The following is a 20,801-nucleotide window of genomic DNA, read 5'->3' as shown; positions in this document are numbered from 1 at the left end:
CGTGAAACCTACTCCATCAGCACGATTCTTAAGAGTTGACGAAAAACAGACCTCTCTTCGTCGTCCCATATCCCGGTACACCATATATCCATTCCGTTTTTCGTGCTCCGCAGCATAACATCGAGTTAATTGCATAGACTTATTACCTCGATTTTAATATGTCTATGGTTAATTGACACAAGCTACGTGTATTTAAAAAGAAAAGAATGCCCAAACGAAGCCGTTCTTCTCCTGTGCGTGGAAGGAAATATAGTGAAATAAAAAGGATTAAAAAAAAAAAAACAATTAGGCGAGATGCAGAATCAATTGGTGCAAAATTTTGAGTGATGATTCCAGTGATTAAGTGGCTAGTTGTGAAAACGAATTATCAGGTAGGCTCTGTGTCTGCCTTTACCTAGATACACTAATTTACTTCTGTGTCTCACAAAATAAACCGATAATCATTGTATTTCACGTTTAACGAGGAAGAAGAACGATGATTAGAAATAACCATTGGTTATATAAAATGGAATTATGTATAAAAAAATAAAAATTCATATTCCTATGATGGTTCAATTGTCCGATTGTTTTCACAAGTTATGAACGATTATTCTCAAGTTATATCTTTCACTACTTTGTAAAAAGATCACCTGTCGCTCAAACAAACAGGGGAAACGTTCGTTATCTCCTGAGAGAGCTCCTCAAAGGGAAATTGTTCGATTTTCTGGGCTCTCTCCTTGAGCATTTTATCATTTTTGAATTGCATTCGGTCGAATCAATTCTCGACTGGTTGCGATGTGGTCACCTTCTTGATTGTTAGCCTTGAATGTTATTATTTATCAAGGATATTAATTAAAAAAAGGTAAATTCTAGGTAGGTTCAAATCCACCACATTACGCTTAGATCTTTCCTACTGCTTATGATAAAAGGGTAACGGTCGTTGTCCCTTGAGACAGCTTATAAAAAGGAAAATTGTTCGATTTTCTGGGCTGTCTCAGAAAGCAGTTATTTGATGATATGCCGGTCGGATATCTAAATAGAATTCGTTCGAATTCATTATGAAAAGAAAGGAAACAAAGTATTGAAATAATAACAGTAATGATAATAATCATAATCGTTTAACTTGAGTGGACAATAATCTCAGAATTCATATTCTCTTTTTCAACTGGAATATCAACTGGAAGCTTATTCAGTTTATTTTATTCTGTATATCAATTCTATTACACAGGCCACTCGTGGAATATTAGTTGGAAGGCCTGTTGGTATTTCCAATACTAATTAAAATGAAAGCATTTCTTAACTCGAAATGAATAAAATCCCTCATAGGGTTTCCTGTAGTGGATATTCCAAAGTCTGCGGCTCTCACAATCAGTATCAACTCAAGTTTATGAAGCTGTCAACGCTCCTTGAGATTGTTTATGTTATCGAGAGCCGAGTCAGATTTTGTCTCTGGCTGAGTTGTAATTCAATGGTCCTATTCGAATATTTCACGGATTCGAATTAGAATATTGGTTGAAGTTTTTTAATTTTAGAGATAATCTTGAACACGAATCTCAACCTAATATCTTGGAGCCTGAAATAAATATTGTCGAAGAAAATTCGACAGCTTTGGATAGTGATCTTCCAGAACAGAATTTAAGTGTATTGGGTCTCAAGCCAAATATTGACAGTACCGATGGTGAACCAATGAAATGAAATTGAATGGAATGAATGAATGAATGAAATTGTCATTTGTTGGAATTCCTATTTGTTGAAAGGTTTAACGAAAGACCAACAAAACGATCTTCATAAAACTTACAAAATTCCTGTAAATTGTAAAGCTCTGCTCCCTCCACAGGTAAATAGAGAAATCAAAGCTTTATCACCTAAATCCGCACTGAAAAATGATAAATATATGGCCAACTTTTGTAAGTTGCTGCCCTCCTACAAAAAAATGCTTCCTAACTCAGAACAATCGGAGTGTGTTAAGATTTTAGCAGACGCTTGTCAATTGTTTAGTAACGTTCATCATAACACAGCTCACCGAAAATATAAAATAATCCCACATTTGAGCTCCGATTGTGAAAAGGTCGCGAGAAGTATGGAGATGGATGAATTCCTTTTCAACAAAACTTTCGCAGAAGCGTTTTAAACGGAGCAGTCTGTAGAGAAGGCCAGTTCTGTCTTCAAAAATAAGAAATCTTGGCAACAGCCGTATTCACAACCTGGACCTTCAGGTTCACAGACTCCCAAGAATTATTTAAACGAACACCGTACAATTTACAAGGGACGGAAAAGGGAGAGGGGGGAGAAAAAGGAGAAGGATTCTTTAGATCATCGCCCCAGATACAGGAACACAGCCAAGAAATTTTAAAAACGATACCTTTTAAGTCCCACGTCAGAGGTAAGCCGCTACGCCGAAAGACTTTCCAGTTTTATTCAAACTTGGAGTACTATTACACATGACCATTCAGTATTGGGATGGGTTAGGGGTGTATCTTTTCCCTTCAATTCGAAACCTCGACGGATATTCGAACCTTTAGTAAAAATCATTCAAGAGCAAATGAATGATTATAGGCAATCGGTAGACAATTTGATTAAAATAGGCGCTATAGAAGAATGTCTTCCGACAGCGGGGCAGTTCATATCTTCTTATTTTTTGATATTTTTGAAGAAAATCAAATGGTATGAACAGATTCATATTGAATCTCAAGAATCTTAATACTTTCATTGAATCTCCTCATTTTAAATTGGAGGATTATAGAACTGTTTTGAAACATTTGAGTAAAAATTGTTTACTGTCAAATATAGATCTTGAAGATGCCTATTTTCTTGTGCCCATAAAGCAAAAATGCAAGAAATATCTGAGGTTCTGATTCAATAATATATTGTATCAGGTCAGTAGTTTACCTTTTGACCTCAACCTTATATATTTACTAAACTGCTGAAACCAGTAGCCAAGAAACTCAGACTTTCTGGTATTGTGACAGTTTTTTATTTGGATGACATTCTACTAGTAATAATAATATACTTTAATTTCATGGACAATGCATACATGTTTTGTGTAGAAAATTGTCAGTAAAAACAATCAGCTGGGGTATACAGCAATGAATACTATACTAATATAGGTATACGTAGTTTAAAATATACATAGAAAAAACAAACAAGTAACAGTGCACCCTATTACACTCATTTCAAAAAATCATTCAATCTATAAAAACAGTTACCAAGGAGATAGCTCTCGAATTGGGAGACACCAGCAATCAGTTGGTAGTTGGTAGAAATGAGGAAGAATGTTCTTGCAATACACAGTTAGCACTTGGACTTCTTCAAAAATTGGGTTTTATAATAAATCGGGAAAAAAGTACATTGAAACCTGAACAATGCATTAAATTGCTGGGTTTCATTTACGATACCGTGAATATGCGCATATATCATACCCAGAAGATATAATAATCGTCATTCAAAAACTGATTGAAAAATTCATGGAAACGAGCAGAAACCATGACTTGAAAGACTTCCACGTCTCACGTGTTCATTCATATAAAACCGTTTGAGAGATTGAAATACCAGTCATTGTTAGGGGACTGCCTAAATTATCAAAAGAAAATTACTCTACCAAATTCTCTGACAACTGAATTGGATTGGTGGTAAAAAAATGTCGGGTTAGGACAGAATATAAAACCTAAGCCTTTCTCTGATGAAATATTTTTAGAAGCTTCACAGACAGGGTGAGGAGCCTTTTGTGATGGTTTGAAATGCCACGGATTCTGGGAAAACGAGGAATCTATAATGCATATAAATTTAATGCATATAAATTTTCTAAAAATCAAGGCCGCATTTTATGCCCTGAAATCCTTTGCCAAGTCCAAACTAATATTCGTATATTATTGAGAATAGACAATCAGACTGCTAGAGAATTGTGGAAATGATGTGAGCAGAGGCATATTTCAGTATACGTTAGTTATATTTCTTCAAAAGCGAATACAGATGCTGATGCTGAATCGAGATCGTTATCAATAGACAGAGAGTATGAATTGAATGAAAAAGCATTCGCAAAAATTAAATTAAAACTTGGAAACGAGACTAAACAAGAAGTGTGGAAAATTCATTCATGGTTCCTGAGTATGCCATTGATGTCATGATAGCATCTTTAATAAAAGGCACTATGAAGCAGTATTCAGCATGTTTCAAAAAGTATTGGGGTTTTTGCCTTAGTAAAGGACAAGATCCATTTGTGTATAAATTACAAACTTACTTAGAATTTTTATCAGAACACTTAAACCATATTAATTCATATAGATCAGCGTTAAATTTAATAATTGGTCTTTTAGAAACAGGTGATCAGAAAATAATAACAAGATTTTTGAAAGGTGCCAATGTTCATCCACCAACACCTAAATATTCTTTCACGTGGAACTCTGATCCCTGATCCGGTCCTGGAACACTTAGAGTCATTATACTCTTCAGAAAATCTAACTATAGAATTGCTACTAAAGAAACTTGTCACACTTATGGCTCTGACTTCAGCTAGTAGGGTACAAACACTCTCACTAATAAAACTTGAGAACATCAATATTAAACCAGACAAAATTGAGATAAAAATTCCCGAAAGAGTAAAAACGACTGCCCCAGGTAGATATCAACCATTATTAATTTTTCCAGTTTTTAACAATAATCCGTATGTACTGTATGTAGCCTCCACTATTGTAGCATATATAAATCAAACACAGTTGTGTCGCAAAAATGTGAAGAATCTCATATTGACCTTACGAAAACCTATTCACGCTGCCTCTTCACAGACCATAAGTCACTGGATCAAAAAGACCTTGTATGATGCAGGAATAGATACATCAGTCTACTCTGCCCATAGCATAAGGCATGCATCCACATCAGCCGCATTTAGGGCTGGTGTAAATATCGAACAAATTCGAAATACAGCAGGTTGGACACTGACTTAAAAAACTTTTTTTTTTTCAAATTTTACAATAGACCCTTGAAAGAACCTAACGATAATTTTGCTAGGGCAATTATGAACCTGGGCAAATAATTTTTTTTTTTTAATTTTATGTTACTTGATAGAAAACCACTTTACCTTTCATTATTCTGTCTAAATTAAACACGATTTCTGGGACTGTTACTTTAATTCCAGAGTGTGATGATTCACTCTGTATGAATTTATAGACTGAATATATTTTATTCGAAAAACCCCCTTTTTTTACTCTGAACATCTACAATGTAATAATTATATCAAAGACAAGCGAAGGAAAATTAATAAATTAATCGACTTACCTGAAGGAAGATTAATTGTAATTTTCCGAGCTTGTCCGTAGATATAATTATTACCCACCCTCCCAGATTATAGGTTTCGTTAGATACTCACTACCTAAATCTAGCTCCCTGATGTAAAGTGATTTTTTGAGACTCGCACTTTCACGGCATGGATATATGGTGTACCGGGATATGGGACGACGAAGAGAGGTGTTTTTCGTCAACTCTTAAGAATCGTGCTGATGGAGTAGATTTCACGGAAACTACAATGTAATAATTATATCAAGGACAAGCTCGGAAATTTTCTATTAATCTTCCTTCAGGTAAGTCGATTAATTTATTAATTATTTCCTGAATAGGTCGAAGTTTGAAGATTTTAAGGATCCAGAATATTTCTTGTATCTCGCAATATTGATATCGTTTCCCATTCCTAATTTCTTTTTCGACTTAGCATCGTAGTGAATTTTTTTTCAATGCTGGTTTTCTTCATCATTTCGCCACCAAGATTCGCTGATGGGATATTCTTGGTCAGAGAGGCCCAGGCTTTCTGATTCCAAATTCTCTCATTATAGTCCGAGAGCTGGCAGCAAAAACAACTACCTCATAAGTTACCAAAGGTTTGGTTTGGCACTTTGGTTCATTTTAATAATGTGAACTTGAAACCGTCCGTCTGCCGTTCGTGAGTGGTCGCCTTATTGGATAAGAAAAATTGAAAAGATGTGAAAAAATCGATTAGAACTTTCCAATTATTACCAAGATCGTAAGCGTCTGCCAACAGGGGTGGTCGCTATTTTGAAACAGACGCTGTCAAATACAGGGTGGTCCAGATCATAACCAAGAAATTTTAACCATCACGTATTCTACATCAAAAATAAGTCCTAGTTTGTCATATAAATATATGTCGACAAATGTTTCCTCTCCGAGATACGGGGTGTTAAAATTATAGAAAAAAAATGATTTTTATTAATAACTTTCACACTGCTCGAAATATTTTCATGAAATTTGATACATAGGTTTTGAGCGTCAAGGAGCATTTTTTGCATAATATCTTTTCTTTTCTATTCTACCAGTGGCCTCCGTACTGCAGCGAGACTGCATTTTCAGATAAAAAAATTATACGCCACTGGTTTTTTCGACAATAAAAATTACTTTTTAAATCCTTATTTAATTTGGAGCAAATTCGGTCTCTTGACTTTTTGCTGTACGAGGCACTGTTTCCGGGTAAAAAATGAAACACATTCTCATTGTTTTGATTGGATTGGGTATTTTGAATTTATAAATTTTAATTTTTTTTTTATTAATCATAGGTATGTGCGTTCTGTACAGTTCCTTATAATTTTCTTATCTTTCAAAATTACGATGGTATTTTACGTCGATGGAGGAAATGTTTCTTTCGCGAAAGTTTTTGGTTCTCTAGGTGTTGTTTTCGCAACCTTGCCTGATAATATAATCAGTGGAGTTGTAGGAACTGTCGAAGTCAGGATTCTGTCGCGACAGTGGCGTCGTTTGATGACGGGGGCAGTGAGCAGGAGGTCGACGATGGATCGGGGGGTATTGCCGTTCATGCTGAGCTGGTAACTGCTCTCAAGACCGAGCTTTGTGAAGTCAGAAGCGAAATCAGAGAGTTGCGTAGCTCGGTCGACTTTTGCTCCAATCAAGTGTCAGATTTCGAGAATAAATTATCCCATTTGGATGAGGCTATAAGGGTGACCAGTTACCTGAAGGCGGAGAATGAAAAATGAAACCTTGAAGAAGAGGATTGGAATTATGGAGGCGAGGTTCGGCAAATTCCGAGTCAGGAGAAGACGTGCTACAGTGCTCTTAGTGCTATAAAAGAGAAAGCGGACGAGAAAGTCGAAGTGTCACAGTGCCGTAAAAGTGAAAGCGGAGGTGAAAGTGCCCACTAACCAAGCTACGGAATATTTGATTCCGTCTGTGAAGTTTGTGTAGGTTCTATATTTGTTATCGGAATTTTAATTCGTTAAAATTCTCAAAGTTGGTGTTCATCCTAAGTGTCCAGAGAATTTTTTCTTTCTCGTTGGTACTGCAGAAAACATCAGGTGAGCTTATTTTTCGTATCTTTCTTTCTGATTTTTCTCATAGCGTAGAGAATTTTTGATGAGTCGTTTTGTTTTTATGCATGAGATAAATTTTTCTTTTTTGTCTTGAAAAATTTTATTTCCAATTTCTTTGAGTAGCAAAGTAATTATTAATCAGATTTTAAAATGTCTGACCATTCGGACTGCGATTCCGTAATGGAAGAAGACGCGCCAGAAATCGCTAATGTCGTGTCCGAACACGATATTTTGAGAGAGGAGAACGCAAGTTTGAAAGCGAGGGTGAATGAGCTAGATAGATGCGTATCTAGCTTAGTTGCTGAGATTAAAAATCTCAGGGAGAGGCTCGAGTTGCAGGAGGGAAATAAGGAAAGTCCTTACTCCAAAGCACTCAAAAAGAACATTATTTTGAAAAATGTCCAAGAAGTGAACTTACCGGTTCAAAAACAGAAGATGGAGGTGGTCAAAACCCCTCAAAACAAAATTTCCCCACCCGCCAAAAGAGTGAGAAAGGATAGCTCCTCGTCCAATGAAGACTCAAACAAAAAAAGAGTCTTGGAAACCCCAGCCCAAGAGAAAACCACTCCAGTGGAGAGAAAAGAAAAAATCCCCCCAGTTACCCTGAGAGGTACGTCCGAATGGACGTCAATTTCAAACGCCTTGAAGCGGAACGGTATTTAATACCAAAAAGCGACGACAGTAAAGGACGGTATAAGAATCGTCCCACAAACCGCCGATGATCATCGAAGGATGACTGAATTCCTCCACAAAATCAACAGAGAGTTTTACACTCTCCAACGAGAACCGGTGTGAACCTAGCAGACCGTTTCCAGCAGACCGTTCGGCGGAAACACCCGAACGCGGTGACCAGTGGCGTACAGCCAAAATTTTATAACACGGAAACTATTCGTCGGAGCATAACCATATTTGGTGTGTAGGATGTTTATATCGATGTGATTAACTAAAAAGAAAATCAGCGACTCGCATAGGGATCCAGGAGGTGATTCGTCATCCCTTATATTTCGAAATTCGATAACACGGAAACTATTCGCCGGAGCATAACCATATTTGGAATGTAGGATCTTTATATCCATGTGATTAACCACACAAAAAATCAGCGACTCGCATAGGGATCAAGGGGGTGATTCGTCATCCCCTAAATTTCAAAATTTTATAACGGGAAAACTATTCGCCGGAGCATAACCATATTTGGTAAATAGGATCTATCTATCGATGTGATTGACCACAAAAAAAATCAGCGACTCGCATAGGGATCCAGGGGGTATTTCGTCATCCCCTAAATTTCAAAATTTTATAACGGGAAAACTATTCGCTGGAGCATAACCATATTTGGTATATAGGATCTATATATCGATCTGATTGACCACAAAAAAAATCAGCGACTCGCATAGGGATCCAGGGGGTATTTCGTCATCCCCTAAATTTCAAAATTTTATAACGGGAAAACTATTCGCCGGAGCATAACCATATTTGGTAAATAGGATCTATCTATCGATGTGATTGACCACAAAAAAAATCAGCGACTCGCATAGGCATCCAGGGGGTATTTCGTCATCCCCTAAATTTCAAAATTTTATAACGGGAAAACTATTCGCTGGAGCATAACCATATTTGGTATATAGGATCTATATATCGATGTGATTGACCACAAAAAAAATCAGCGACTCGCATAGGGATCCAGGGGGTGATTAGTCATCCCCTATATTTCAAAATTTTATAACACCGAAACTATTCGCCGGAGCATAACCATATTTGGAATGTAGGATCTTTATATACATGTGATTAACCACACAAAAAATCAGCGACTCGCATAGGGATCCAGGGGGTGATTAGTCATCCCCTATATTTCAAAATTTTATAACACCGAAACTATTCGCCGGAGCATAACCATATTTGGAATGTAGGATCTTTATATACATGTGATTAACCACACAAAAAACCAGCGACTCGCATAGGGATCCAGGGGGTGATTCGTCATCCCCTAAATTTCAAAATTTTATAACAGGGAAACTATTCGCCGGAGCATAACCATATTTGGAATGTAGGATCTTTATATCCATGTGATGAAACACACAAAAAATCAGCGACTCGCATAGGGATCAAGGGGGTGATTCGTCATTCCCTAAATTTCAAAATTTTATAACGGGAAAACTATTCGCCGGAGCATAACCATATTTGGTATATAAGATCTATATATCGATGTGATTGGCCACAAAAAAAATCAGTGACTCGCATAGGGATCCAGGGGGTATTTCGTCATCCCCTAAATTTCAAAATTTTATAACGGGAAAACTATTCGCTGGAGCATAACCATATTTGGTATATAGGATCTATATATCGATGAGATTGACCACAAAAAAAAATAAGCGACTCGCATAGGGATCCAGGGGGTGATTAGTCATCCCCTAAATTTCAAAATTTTATAACACCGAACTATTCTCCGGAGCATAACCATATTTGGAATGTAGGATCTTTATATCCATGTGATTAACCACACAAAAAATCAGCGACTCGCATAGGGATCCAGGGGGTGATTCGTCATCCCCTAAATTTCAAAATTTTATAACAGGGAAACTATTCGCCGGAGCATAACCATATTTGGAATGTAGGATCTTTATATCAATGTGATTAACCACACAAAAAATCAGCGACTCGCATAGGGATCCAGGGGGTGATTAGTCATCCCTTATATTTCAAAATTCGATAACACGGAAACTAGTCGCTGATTTTTTTTTGTGGTTAATCGCATTGATATAAAGATCCTACATTCCAAATATGGTTATGCTCCGGCGAGTAGTTTCCGTGCTATCGAATTTTGAAATTTAGGGGATGACGAATCACCCCCTGGATCCCTATGCGAGTCGCTGATTTTTTTTGTGGTTAATCACATCGATATAAAGATCCTACATTCCAAATATGGTTATGCTCCGGCGAATAGTTTCCGTGTTATAAAATTTTGAAATTTAGGGGATGACTAATCACCCCCTGGATCCCTATGCGAGTCGCTGATTTTTTGTGTGGTTAATCACATCGATATAAAGATCCTACATTCCAAATATGGTTATGCTCCGGCGAATAGTTTCCCTGTTATAAAATTTTGAAATTTAGGGGATGACGAATCACCCCCTGGATCCCTATGCGAGTCGCTGATTTTTTGTGTGGTTAATCACATGGATATAAAGATCCTACATTCCAAATATGGTTATGCTCCGGCGAGTAGTTTCCGTGCTATCGAATTTTGAAATTTAGGGGATGACGAATCACCCCCTGGATCCCTATGCGAGTCGCTGATTTTTTTTGTGGTTTATCACATCGATATAAAGATCCTACATTCCAAATATGGTTATGCTCCGGCGAATAGTTTCCGTGTTATAAAATTTTGAAATTTAGGGGATGACTAATCACCCCCTGGATCCCTATGCGAGTCGCTGATTTTTTTTGTGGTCAATCACATCGATATATAGATCCTATATACCAAATATGGTTATGCTCCAGCGAATAGTTTTCCCGTTATAAAATTTTAAAATTTAGGGGATGACGAAATACCCCCTGGATCCCTATGCGAGTCGCTGATTTTTTTTGTGGTTAATCAGATCGATATAAACATCCTACACACCAAATATGGTTATGCTCCGACGAATAGTTTCCGTGTTATTAAATTTTGGCTGTACGCCACTGGTCACCGCGTTCGGGTGTTTCCGTCGAACGGTCTGCTGGAAACGGTCTGCTAGGTTCACACCGGTCCAACGAGAGGAGGAAAAGAAAATTTACGCGGTAGTGAGATACCTACCGCTGGATGCAGATATCCCGACGATCCTTGACGACCTCAAGGATCAAGGGATCGTCGATGCTGAGGTCATAAGGATGACCTCAAATATAACAAAAAAGCCGATGCCCTTATTGCTGGTTAAAACCCAGAATAAGGGTATCTTCGAGGTGAGAAGGCTCTACAACATGAACTGTGTTGTTGAACCTAAGAGAAGGACGACCGGGCCTGGACAATGTTATCGCTGTCAGCGATATGGACATGCCCAAAGTAAGTGCACTTTTCCATGGAGGTGCGTGAAATGCTCCGGTAATCACAGCTCCAAGGAGTGTACGCTTACCAGGGAGAACGAGGAGCGAAATGCTTCTTGTGTTCTCTGTGGAGAGCAAGGACATCCAGCCAGCTACAAGGGATGTAGCGAATGGAAATTGGTCACTAAAAAGGCCAAGAGATCGCCAAGATCAAACCAAACCAGCTCGAGGCCAACACGAAATACTCCGAAGCCAGCCCAAAACTCTTCGGAAGTGAAGAAACCCCAGGAAACTGCAACCAAAGCAGTCAAAGAGACGAAGAAACCAGAGAAAAAGACAGAAAAGGCAAAAACCGTCAAAAAAGCCGAAACCAGAAAAGGAATTTCTGGAATCACTGAGGAACTGGATAAGTTCACGAAAAACCTCCTCAGCACGATGATGCAGAATCTGGAGATTGAGAAGAAGATGCAGCAAATTATTAAGAATATTTAATGGCTGATACGACGATAAAGAACAATCTCATAATCGTCTCTTGGAACGTCGAAGGATTGAGAGCCCGCAGACCAGAATTCGAAGAACTGATCGAAGAGAAGAGACCAGATGTCATAGCTCTCCAAGAAACAAGACTTAACCCCAACGTTCGGATAGCATTTCCCAATTACGATATCTACAGAAATGATAGACCTAACAGCACAGGTGGCGTTGCTATACTGGCTAGAAGGAATATGGATCACCATTTCGACCAAATATTCAATGGTCAAGAAGTAGAAGCAATATCGATTATTGTGAATACCAATCGAGGACAAGTGAAGATTATTTCGACTTATAAATCACCGGATAAGGACATGCTGGAAGAGGATCTGAAAATGCTACTAGAAGGAAGACACCCGAAAATCATAATTGGTGATCTTAACTGCAAATCGCAGGAATGGAACAGTAGGGTGGAAAATACCAACGGGAGAAGACTGAAGATTTATGCTGAAAAACTTGATGCAGTTGTGATAGGACCTGATATACCGACCTACATACCAAGAGTAAATGGACTACCCGATGTACTGGATATTGTCGTAATGAAAGACATCACTGAAGAAATCAGCATTGATACAATAGAAGACGGAACTTCAGACCACAATCCCATAGAATTCATAGTGGGACATGGCCCAAGAAACGAAGAAGAGACACAAACCAAGGATCGCACAGACTGGGAGAAATATAAGAATTTACTTCAGGAGAAAATCACGGAAATTTCCCAAATAAACACCCGGGATGAATTAGATGAAGCAGTTGAAAAATTGGAAAATCAAATAAAAGAAGCCTATGAAGAAAGCACCAAGAGAATAAGGCAACCAATTCCGAAACATTCACATGGAGATACGCCAAGGGATATAAAGGAACTTATAAAAAAGAACAGAAGACTCAGGAAAATCTACAGAACAACAAAAAGAGAAGAAGACAAGAAGAAACTGAATAAGCATAGTCAGATATTGAAAAATGCTTTAACAGAACTGCGTAATAACAGATGGCACCAGAGATTAAGGGAACTGAATGCAATAGATCACTCGGCTTGGAAAATGCAAAAACGCTTACGACGAGAACAGACAGTTATACCTCCACTGCATGGAGCAAACGGAATGGTATATACGAGACTTGAAAAAGCCGAAGCACTTGCCGACTCGATTGAGAGAGAAGCCAGAATAAATTACAGAAATGATGATGACAATGAAGATCTAGAAGAAGAAGTGGAGGCAAACGAAGAACTGATGATGGAACCACCGGAAACCGAAATCATTCCAAAACCGGCTTCACCAACAGAAATCAAAGAGATAATAATGAAACTGAAAAACCGGAAAGCACCGGGAGAAGATAGGATAACGAATTATATGTTGAAGAAATTGCCTAGAAAAGGAATAGCAGCCTTGACGAATATAACAAACGGAGTGATGAGGACCGAATACTACCCAAAGAGATGGAAAACTGCAGAAATGATAGTTTTCAACAAGCCTGGAAAGGAACGGAAATTTCCTCAAAATTATAGACCAATCAGCCTACTATCAGCACTAGGAAAAGTCGTCGAGAGGGTTATCGCCAAAAGGCTGAATGAGGAAACAGAAATGTTGAAGATAATTCCACCCGAACAATTTGGATTTCGACGAGAACACTCGACTGAACTCCAATTACTACGGCTCATAGAATACGTCACCGAAGGAATGCAGACCGAACAGGCCACAGGATTAGTTCTGATGGATATCGAGAGAGCTTTTGATAGAGTATGGCACGAAGGCCTAATCTACAAGATGAAAAAAGCAGGATATTCGACCAAGCTATGCAAGATTATAAGGAATTATCTGAGGAATAGAAACTTTTATGTCAAGATAGATGGAGCAACCTCTCGAACCAGACAATTGGAAGCGGGAGTGCCTCAAGGATCGGTACTTGGACCTCTGCTTTACGTAATATATGTTTATGATATCCCGAAGAATGCTAGAAATATGCTCACCTTGTACGCAGATGACACAGGAATAGCGTTCAGACATCGACCCCCAGAGATCATACACCGGAGACTGCAGGAAGCCATAGATGAATTACTCAAATGGTGCATCAAATGGAAAATCCAAATCAATGGAAGAAAGACTCAAGCAATATTACTGCAAAAGAGAAGATTGAGGATGGGAGAAAACCTTGAAGTTGATGGAGAAGAGGTTGAATGGAAAAATGAAGCAACATACCTAGGAGTGACGCTTGACAGAGGACTTACATGGAAAAACCACATCAAATATGCTGTTGATAAAACAAAAGCCGCAATGAGTAAACTTTATCCACTCATAGGCAGAAGAAGTCATATGAATAAGAACATCAAGTTGACGATGATTAAAACTATTGCGCGACCACAACTCACATATGGATCGGCGGCATGGGGCTTCGCAGCCAAGAATCACATCAAGAGAATACAGGCCACTGAGAATAAACTCCTTAGAATGGCGATGGACGTACCCTGGTTTGTTAGGAACAAACAAATCTACAAGGACTTGGAATGGGAACCAGTTACAGAATTTATGAAGAGAAAGGCGGAAAGGATATTCGACAAAGCCAAACAACATCCAAATGAGGAACTACGAAGATTAGTCGACTACGATCCAACGGAAGAAGCTAGAAGGTCAAGAACCTACCACCGAAGACCGAGAGATCAGTTAAGGATTTAAATGTAACCAAAGAAGAGCTTAACCTATAAAAGCTATAGGCAGCATACAACTATCAACACGACTATGATCGTGTGAGAGTCCAGAAACCATAAGAGTCAACTGATTAATAGGCAAAATGCCCGGAACCTATAAAGAAGCAGGGTTTTTAGTGGGTCTCGAGCTCAGAGAGTGAGAATCCCCACACTGTTCCCCCTCAGCAGAGGGTGTGTTCGTCTGTTTGCAGATTTTCCCCCTGCTACACCAAAAAAAAAGGTTCGGCAATGTGGAGCAGCGTCTGCGTAGTAATAATGTGGAAATAATGGATGTTCCTGAAAGAAAGAATGAAAATTTGTTTGAAATCGTGAAGAAAATTGGCAATTTCATCGGACACGAGGTGACAGATGGCTCAGTGAATACTATAACGCGAGTTCCGACTAAACTGGAAAATAAACCAAAGAACATTATTGTAAAGTTCGACAGGAAGCTTGACAGAGACTCTTTTTTTTTGTCAGCTGCTAAATCCAAGAAACCTGAATTGGGTGGTAAGCCAGGTCTGGAATTGTTCGATGTTTCTAAGCGGTTCTACGTAAATGAGCACTTGACAACTGCGAATAAAATTTTGTTCAGGGAGACAAGAGTGGCTGCTAAGGAAAAGAACTACAAGTATGTATGAATTCAGAATGGCGGTATTCTTGTTCGAAAGGTTGATGGAGCCAAAATTTTTCAGGTTCATTCTATGACTGATTTAAGTAAGCTCTAAAAATATTAGTTTATTGTAATTGTTCTTGTTGATGTGTTAACCAAAATGATGCTGTATATTGCCTATCAAAATGTGCGTGGTTAGCGCACTAATCTTACAGACTTTAAAATGAATTTAGAATTGAATAATTACGATATTGTGTTTATAACTGAAACCTGGCTTAAAGATTGTATTTTTGACACTGAATTGATAAACACTGAAAATTACTTTCAGTCCAAAAAAGATGGAGGTGGTGTTTTAATTGGGGTTCGTAATGATTACACGGTACAATATCTATCTGATTTCAATAGCCATGCAGAAGATCTTTGGCTATTAATTACTGTAGAAAATGTTAAAATATATTTATGTTGCATTTATCTCCCACCCGGAGACGACTATGGCTCGTCATTCTTTGTGGACAAGCTGGAGGCCAATAAAGGCAGAATACAGAATAATGTACTTTTACTTTGTGGGGATTTTAATTGTTCGTCTGTAAATTGGGTAAGGGATGAACTGAATTTTTTTTGATACCTTTAACTGTCGAAACTAAGTATTCTAGAATTATTGATACTTCAACGTACACAGAACTTATGCAGTTTAACTGCATTTCTAATAGTTCAAATAAAATTCTCGATCTGATACTTTGTAAAGATATTGTAAAGAAATATCTAACGTTGAAATTCCCTTTGTTAATGAAGATGAGCACCATCCCTGATTAGAGTTTTTATTTGACGTCAAAAAACACCGATATCTCGAGGATGGTTTCGTGAATCGAATATTAAATTATAAACATGCTGATTTTCCTCAAATAAATAATAAAATTGCAGATGTTGATTGGAATTTAATTTTGAATAATGAAGATATAAATGATGATGTCAATGTGTTTTATGATATTCTTAATAATATTATGCTTGAAAATGTACCTAAGTCTCGGAATCTGTTGAAATTTCCGGTTTATTATTCACACGGAACTGTCAAATTAATAAAATCTAAGAATAAATATCATGTGAAGTGGAGGATTTACGGCAACCCACAAGACTTAATGAAGTTTTGAGAACTGCGAACACTTTCCAAGCGTTTTATTAGGAAAGATTTTGAGAATTATACGAGGATAGTGGAGTCTGAGCTATCGGAGAACTCCAAACGTTTATTCAGTTTCATTTCTGCTAAAAAGAAGCACGGCAAAATTCCATCCGAAATGTATTTGAGGGACATTTGCGCTTCATCGGCCCCGGAGATTGCCCAATCTTTCGCCTCCTTTTTCATGGGAAATTTCGTGGTACCTTCTTCGGGTTACGGCGCGAACTACTTAAATGCCATACCGTCGATGAAATAATCGACGCAATGAGATCGGCGAATGTGTGCAGAGGTCCAGGACCAGATGGAATCCCCCCCCATTGTCTTGAGAGAATGCGCCGATTCCCTAGCACAGCCGTTGTTCATCATTTTTAATAGGGATGGGCAAACGTGAAAAAAATATCGATATATATTGTATCGATATTTCTCGACAGTATCGATATATATCGTGAAAAAATATCGATATTTCGATATATCGATATATTAGAATTTTCGGGATGAAACACAGATTTGGAAGTGTTATTAATATTTTTATTATTTGAATATACCGGTTTAACGATATATACCAAATTTGTGGTTACACATCAGCTTTATTAAAATATTCGGAATGAAGCACAGATTTGGAAGTGTTATTAATATTTTTATTATTTGAATATACCGGTTTAACGATATATACCAAATTTGTGGTTACACATCAGCTTTATTAAAATATTCGGAATGAAGCACAGATTTGGAAGTGTTATTAATATTTTTATTATTTGAATATATCGGTTTAACGATATATACCAAATTTGTGGTTACACATGAGCTTTATTAAAATATTCGGAATGAAGCACAGATTTGGGAGTGTTATTAATATTTTTATTATTTGAATATATCGGTTTAACGATATATACCAAATTTGTGGTTACACATGAGCTTTATTAAAATATTCGGAATTAAGCACAGATTTGGAAGTGTTATTAATATTTTTATTATTTGAATATATCGGTTTAACGATATATACCAAATTTGTGGTTACACATGAGCTTTATTAAAATATTCGGAATTAAGCACAGATTTGGAAGTGTTATTAATATTTTTATTATTTGAATATATCGGTTTAACGATATATACCAAATTTGTGGTTACACATGAGCTTTATTAAAATATTCGGAATGAAGCACAGATTTGGGAGTGTTATTAATATTTTTATTATTTGAATATATCGGTTCAACGATATATACCAAATTTGTGGTTACACATGAGCTTTATTAAAATATTCGGAATTAAGCACAGATTTGGAAGTGTTATTAATATTTTTATTATTTGAATATATCGGTTTAACGATATATACCAAATTTGTGGTTACACATGAGCTTTATTAAAATATTCGGAATTAAGCACAGATTTGGAAGTGTTATCAATATTTTCATTATTTAAAATACAGAACTAATATCAATTACTATTTTGAGTGCAAATTGCACATGCACTTCTTTTCTCTATGGGAACCCATAGAGTTCAATGCGTAGATATGAAGGATTGAACTACGAAGTTAACTCAATACACCACTTATTGTCGTGGTCGTTATACTACACATCAAATCAACGATGTGCGACACATGAAAAAATATCGAAATTTGATACTTCGAAATAAATATCGATAGTCGATAGTATCGGAATTCGAAATATCGACGATATTTATCGATTATTTTTTTAAAAAATATCGATATTTCGATATATCGATATTTTTCGCCCATCCCTAATTTTTAATAAGTCGTTGACTTCTTGTGTTTTTCCGAGTCGGTGGAAGGTGTCGGCTATAGTTCCGGTTTTCAAGGGTGGTAAGAAACATCGTATTGAGAACTGTTGTCCTATCAGTATATTGTCGTCCTTTGCTAAACTTTTCGAGTCCATTATTTATACATTCATTCATTCATTGCTGAATGAATATATGTGTATCCAAATTGGAAGTTAACTTAAAATAAATTTTCAATGTGGAAACAGTTACAGATGGGAATAAGGGCTTTCATGCTGATTGCCTCTCGAGTATGGACATGTCTCTGTTTCATGCTTAAAAAGCAAGCTAGAGCAGTCATTCAGCATCAATCAGTGAAATATGAACTGTATCCCCTGTCCCCTCTATCGAGGCATAGACTTAGTATAGTAAAAAGAAAGACCCTAGTGCTAGATTTAGATGAAACCCTTATTCACTCCCATCATGATGGAGTAATAAGACAGACAGTGAGGCCTGGGACCCCTCCAGACTTTATACTAAAGGTTGTTATTGATAGGCACCCAGTGAGATTCTTCGTTCACAAAAGACCACATGTAGATTTTTTCCTAGATATAGTTTCACAATGGTATGAAATGGTAGTATTCACTGCTAGTATGGAAATTTATGGTGCTGCAGTAGCGGACAAATTAGACAATGGGCGAGGAATACTTCGACGAAGATTCTACAGGCAGCATTGCACACCTGATCTGGGATCATATACAAAAGATCTGAGCGCCATCTGCAATGATCTCTCTAGTGTTTTCATTCTGGATAATAGTCCAGGTGCCTATAGAGCATATCCTGATAATGCAATTCCAATAAAATCATGGTTTTCTGATCCGTATGATATGGCTTTGCTGAATGTTCTACCTGTTTTAGATGCCTTGAGATTTACAGCAGATGTTAGATCTGTTCTTTCAAGGAATCTACATCTGCATCGACAGTGGATTAAAAACGATACCCCATATGTTCATCCTTTGTGCAAAATTCAGAGAAATGATTCTTCAGCAATAAACCTCACAGCACAGTTTAACGATAAACAACAGATAGCTCAACAAAATGAAATAACATTTGAAAATATAGTGACACAAGTGCAGGAGTATGAAACTGATAACAGTAACCTATCCCGTCCTACCCCATTTGTGTTCCGTTTAGACTTCCCCTTTAACGCAGACTTCTGTCGCCTGGCTATCTGGTGACGGAAACCAATCGGCAGAGGTCTCGAAGTTTTTCTACTGGTAATGCTTGGCGTGTGACACCCAAGGTTGCCACGGAGAGACCACGATAAACTACCCCGTTATCCTGTAAATTGTTGCATTATGTTTCACCTGCATCAGCCCCGTCCCGTTTATTAAATAGTTTCAAATTCTGATTGGCCTGTACACTGAAAATCACTGGAAGTGCTCGGGATCAAACCCATTGCTAAATTAACCGATTACAGAGACTTGGATCTTTCTGAGACACCCGGTCGCTGTAAATTTTGTATAAACAAGTTATTGCATTTCTGTTTTCCTCATTTTTGAACTTGGTCATCAGCTATATATATTTCTTGACTTGGAAATAACTGTATGGTTCACTGTAATTTAGATTGTTGTAATAAATTCGGTTTTAAAGTACTTGTTATCGCTACCACCTTAGATAAACCCGAACTCTGTCTCCGACTAGTAGGTACCTGGGTGGGTTTGCTATTTCTCCCTATTGAAAGAATAGCTGGCGCTCGAGATTAAACCCTTTTTCCGAACCAAACCCGTTACAAAATTGATAACCTTTGAACGGGTTTTTGCTCTGAGGCGCTTCAGGTTAAATAGGCTTCCATCAAATCTGAATCTTATTCCAACACCTCTTACAGGCATACTCATGTCAGCAATTATCGAGACAGCTATGGCGATAATATTGAACAGTGAAGGCGCTAACACACAGCCTTGTTTTATTCCAGAGTTGGTTGAGAAATGGTCGGTTGTAGAGCCATTATGCTGTATTCTAGCGGTGTTGTTGGTATGAAGGCTTTTACACACTGCTAAGAATTTTTCGGGTACTCCGAGGCGGGCCATGATTTTCCATAGCGCTCTCCGATTCACCGAGTCGAAGGCCTTACTTAAAATCAATGTAGGCTGTATAGATCCTTGATTGTTGTTCACGCGCCTTCTCTTGCAGATGTCGCAGTGTGAAAATTAGGTCCACCGTACCTCGATTTGGTCGAAAGCCGCATTGGGATTCAGGTAAAATCTTTTCTAAAAGTGGAATCAGACGATTAGCCATAATCTTCGAGAGAATTTTGCCGGCCACGCTAAGCAACGATATGCCCCTGTAATTGTTGCAATTTGACGTATCGCCTTTGTTCTTATAGAGGTTGATAACTAAAGCGTCTCTGAAGTCTTGTGGCACATCTCCTTGTTCCCAGGTCTTGCGGAATAGTGCTAGGAGATTATTGACAATGTCTTCATCCAGGGCTTTGAATACCTCCGCTGGAATAACGTCTAGACCTGGTGACTTATCATTTTTCATAATTTTTATCGCACTTATTATTTCCGACATTAAGATTTCGTCATCAAGCGATGTCATCGGACTATACGCGGGGAGCAGGTCTAAAATGGATAAATCCGAGTCGTTATTTTGATTCAAGACCTCCGAGTAATGCTCCTTCCATCTTTCGAGAATTTTTCTATCATCAGTTAGTAGAGCTCCATGAGCATCTCTTATAGGAAAGTTAGCTTTTCTGCTTGGACC

At 37.7% G+C, this 20,801-nt stretch overlaps 1 protein-coding gene across 1 annotated transcript; it reads left to right on the top strand.

Annotated features, from left to right (window-relative positions):
• The first annotated feature begins 18,250 nt into the window (after positions 1–18,250).
• LOC123321690 (CTD nuclear envelope phosphatase 1 homolog) lies at positions 18,251–20,242 on the top strand. Its single transcript, XM_044909415.1, has 2 exons — positions 18,251–19,190; positions 20,229–20,242. Exons 1-2 carry the CDS (start codon positions 18,293–18,295, stop codon positions 20,240–20,242), a joined length of 912 nt encoding a protein of 303 aa, XP_044765350.1. The 5' UTR covers positions 18,251–18,292.
• The last annotated feature ends 559 nt before the right edge of the window (positions 20,243–20,801 follow it).

The sequence above is a fragment of the Coccinella septempunctata genome, chromosome X (genome assembly GCF_907165205.1).
Source record: "Coccinella septempunctata chromosome X, icCocSept1.1, whole genome shotgun sequence".
In the NCBI taxonomy this organism is placed as follows: Eukaryota; Metazoa; Arthropoda; class Insecta; order Coleoptera; family Coccinellidae; genus Coccinella; species Coccinella septempunctata.
This window is presented reverse-complemented; position numbering and strand designations above follow the sequence as displayed.